This window comes from Panicum virgatum, chromosome 5N, assembly GCF_016808335.1.
Source record: "Panicum virgatum strain AP13 chromosome 5N, P.virgatum_v5, whole genome shotgun sequence".
NCBI lineage: Eukaryota > Viridiplantae > Streptophyta > Magnoliopsida > Poales > Poaceae > Panicum > Panicum virgatum.
This window is the reverse complement of record NC_053149.1, coordinates 69,616,238-69,619,511: the sequence shown is the minus strand read 5'-3', so window position 1 is coordinate 69,619,511 and position 3,274 is coordinate 69,616,238. Positions and strand designations below refer to the sequence as shown.

Here is a 3,274-nt window from a genome sequence, read left to right as displayed (position 1 = left end):
CGGTGACAAAAATAACTCTTTTTATGGGTCTCCACCTCCTCCCACCTATCTGGACCCTGACAGACGGATCCAACGTGAGGGGTAAGGTGGGTTCGATCTGAGTAAAAAATATTTTCAATTGTTTTCGATCTTTATAGAATAGATAGATAGATAATGCATGGTCAATGCTGTAAATTTGGGTGGCTTTGTTTGAAGCCAAACTACAATTTGGTTAAAAGCACACGCTTCTTACGATTATATTCCCAACGGCTGTGAAATTTGGGAACTGCTCATTAGTTGATGGCATGGAAATACGTGGTCGATGCCGAGTCGATGCCCTTTTCTTCTCCTACGCGGTGTGCTGACGGTCCCAACTTCGACTCCGATCAGTTTTTCTGCGCGATATTCAGACGGCGTTGTGTTATTACAAAAAACACAACAAAAATAAAAACAAAAGAAAATAAGGCACACAGATCGATCCTGAACAGGATCCAACAATCCACGTTCATGACCTACGCAAATAAGATCTAAGTTATCTTAAAAGGAGCCAATACGTAGACAGCACCTGCCCATCGCCCAAATCCATCCCTAGAAGCAAATCGTTCTCCACCCCTGCACGGACGCAGCAAGGGCTTACCGGGAGGATCATGGCGGCGGTGGCGGCTAACAAGAAACCGACAGGCGCAGACGGCATCGAGGCCTTACCGGAGGAACTCCTCTTCGAGGTCTTCTCCCGCGTGGGCAGCATCAGAGACCTCTTCATGTTCGCCGTGACATGCCGGCGGTGGCTGCACCGCTTCACCGACCCGGCCTTCCTCCGCGGGATCTGTCCGGGCCCCGGCCAGGGGCACCGCTCGCGCCTCCTCGGCTTCTTCTCCCAGCCGACAAGATTCGTGCGCTGTGAAAGGATGATGAAGATGCGGACGACCCAGCGCACCTCCGTCTCCGCGCCCACGTTCCGGCCGGTGCCGGGGTCGCCGCTTGGCCGCACGGATCGTGCCCTCACCTCCTTAGTCGCCGACGACGACGGCACATTCAACTACGCCGAGCCCCTGGCGGCGCGCCGCGGCGTCGTCCTGATGCGGCTCGTGCCCCGGACCTTCGTCCTCCACGGGATTGCAGACACCAGGAGGCACCTCCTCTTCGGCCTCTGCAACCCTCTCACCGGCGAACGCCACGTTTTCCCGCCCACCTGCTTCGGTCACTACGTGGCGTGCGGCTACGCCATCGTCACGGCCGCCGACGGCGACCTCGACGCGGAGCAGCGGTCGCCACCGCCGTCGTCAGGGCGCTCCACGTTCTCGCAGCTGCTCCTCATGGTCTATCTAAGTGGTAACTACTCCAAGCGGTACCTCCAGTCGTACTCCGCCGCCACGGGCACCTGGAGCGCACCCGCCATGTGCCTGGACGGCCGCCGCTTCGAGCTGGCGGGCGAGAGCTCCGCCGCCGTTCACCGGGGCGCGGCGCACTGGCTGTGCATCGATCACGCGGCCAGAGCGCTCGAGCCATGGGATGATCATTACCTGTACAGGCTCAGCGCGGAGCTGGGCGGCACGGCGCGCGTCTCCCTGACAAGGCTCCCCATCCGCGCCGGAGGCAAGCCGCACCTCTGCGTCGGCGGAGACGGCAAGCTCTCGGTCGCCTGCGTGTACCCCGTGCACGTGACCGTCTGGACCCAGCAAGACGGGGACGGGGACGACGGAGGCGAGGCGTGGCTCCGCACTCGGGTGATCCGGATGCCAGCGGCCGTGCCGGACCCGAACGGGCTCCAGCGCGACGAGGAGTGGTTCGAGTTGAGCAGGGGATCGATGCTCGTGCTGTACAGGGGCGGCGGCGCCTTCGTCGTCGACCTCGGCAAGGGGGTGATGGAGAAGGTCATGGACTGCTCCCCGCGCCAGTTCATCGACAGGTTGTACCATAGGTACGTGCCGTACGAGATGGACTTGGTGGAGTTCTTCGTGTCCTGTCTCGGTCGGTGGTCGTGTACTCGATTGCGTTCCTGAACGAAGACCAACAACGGGCTGTAATAGAAGAAAGCCCGTCGCTGCTAGCCTGCTATTAAAAGGCCCATGGGCTCAAACTAAACGGGTCAGTAGATGACTATGTTGGGCTCCTAGTTTTTCGTCTTGTACCTCGAAACCCAGTACTCTTCACGAGACACGAGTGCCAAGTTCTTTCCTCTCCTACGCTGGTCTGGACAGTGCTTACTAACTCCTATTTAAAAAAAGGGTTAGTTGGATCCATACCACTCCAATTTCTTGAAATTGGATCTCATGTTGAAAATTATGCCATTGAGTGGCATGATTTTGAACGTGACACCCAATTTCACGGAGTTGTGGTGGCATGAATCGAATTTTCCCTTAAAAAAATAGCTAAGTACTAACAACCATAGTTGATCACTCGATCTAGCCAATTCAGTGGTAGACGACGTTTCCGTCGACAGCGAGACGCCTGTGGTGACTTAATCAATCTCGAGGATTTGCTGACTCGGTCTTCAAATATGCTCATAATGTGTTTATAGGAGTGTGAGTGTGTTTACGTTGTGAGTGTCTGAGTTGTACCATGTAATTTAAAAAAAACTCGATCCAGCCAAAACCTAGCCGAGATGGAATGTCACGAGCTCGGGATCGAGATGGCCTTGGCCATGCCATCATGACAGCACAAATACAAGCTATGATTTGCCTGATGGACGCTGTCGCTCGGCAGAAAACCATGCCGGGCTCGCACTACCTGAGCACTTGATCAGCCGAGAGAATGGCGAAAGGGACCAAAAGGCCAGTGCCCACGGCACCGCCTGAAAAAACAACAATACTTGCGTGTATGCGCTGCGATCTTCTCTTTTTTGGCACGCATGGACTTTCCGGGGTTCAGAATCCTGCTTTTCTTTTCCCAGGCTTTCCAGAACAGAAAAACTTGAAAAGGCAGCGCAAGTTGGACTGGTTGCCGTCTCACGACGATGGATGTCTAGCGTCGATCCGTTCCCTGCTAAAACGAACTCCATGAGAGAGAAAGCACATAGCTAGGTGTCAACACTGACAGCTGCCTGCATGAAAAATTCTTCGTCCCTTTGAATGGAATTGCTAACTGGACCGACCGACATTAGCGCCGCACGACACGACCAAGCCTTTACAGTTTTTTTCTGAAAATCTTTTGCAGTGGCAACATAGATTAGAGGGTGATGGTTACCTGCACTGCACAAAGTAGCAGTATTTATGAGAAGTATGCAGGCTTTAATCTGGTCAGCTTTCAGGTCTTTTTTAGTTATAAAGCCCTTGGGGCTAGCTTAACTGATCCA

General features: G+C 54.7%; 1 protein-coding gene across 1 annotated transcript; it reads left to right on the top strand.

The window, feature by feature from the left end:
- Positions 1-626: 626 nt before the first annotated feature.
- LOC120675117 lies at positions 627-1,982 on the top strand. The gene has a single exon (XM_039956206.1). It carries the CDS (start codon positions 627-629, stop codon positions 1,980-1,982), a length of 1,356 nt encoding a protein of 451 aa, XP_039812140.1.
- The last annotated feature ends 1,292 nt before the right edge of the window (positions 1,983-3,274 follow it).

Bases quoted from the DNA above. Each gene is read 5' to 3' on its own strand.
- LOC120675117 (XM_039956206.1), top strand. From the start codon at position 627: ATGGCGGCGGTGGCGGCTAACAAGAAACCGACAGGCGCAGACGGCATC.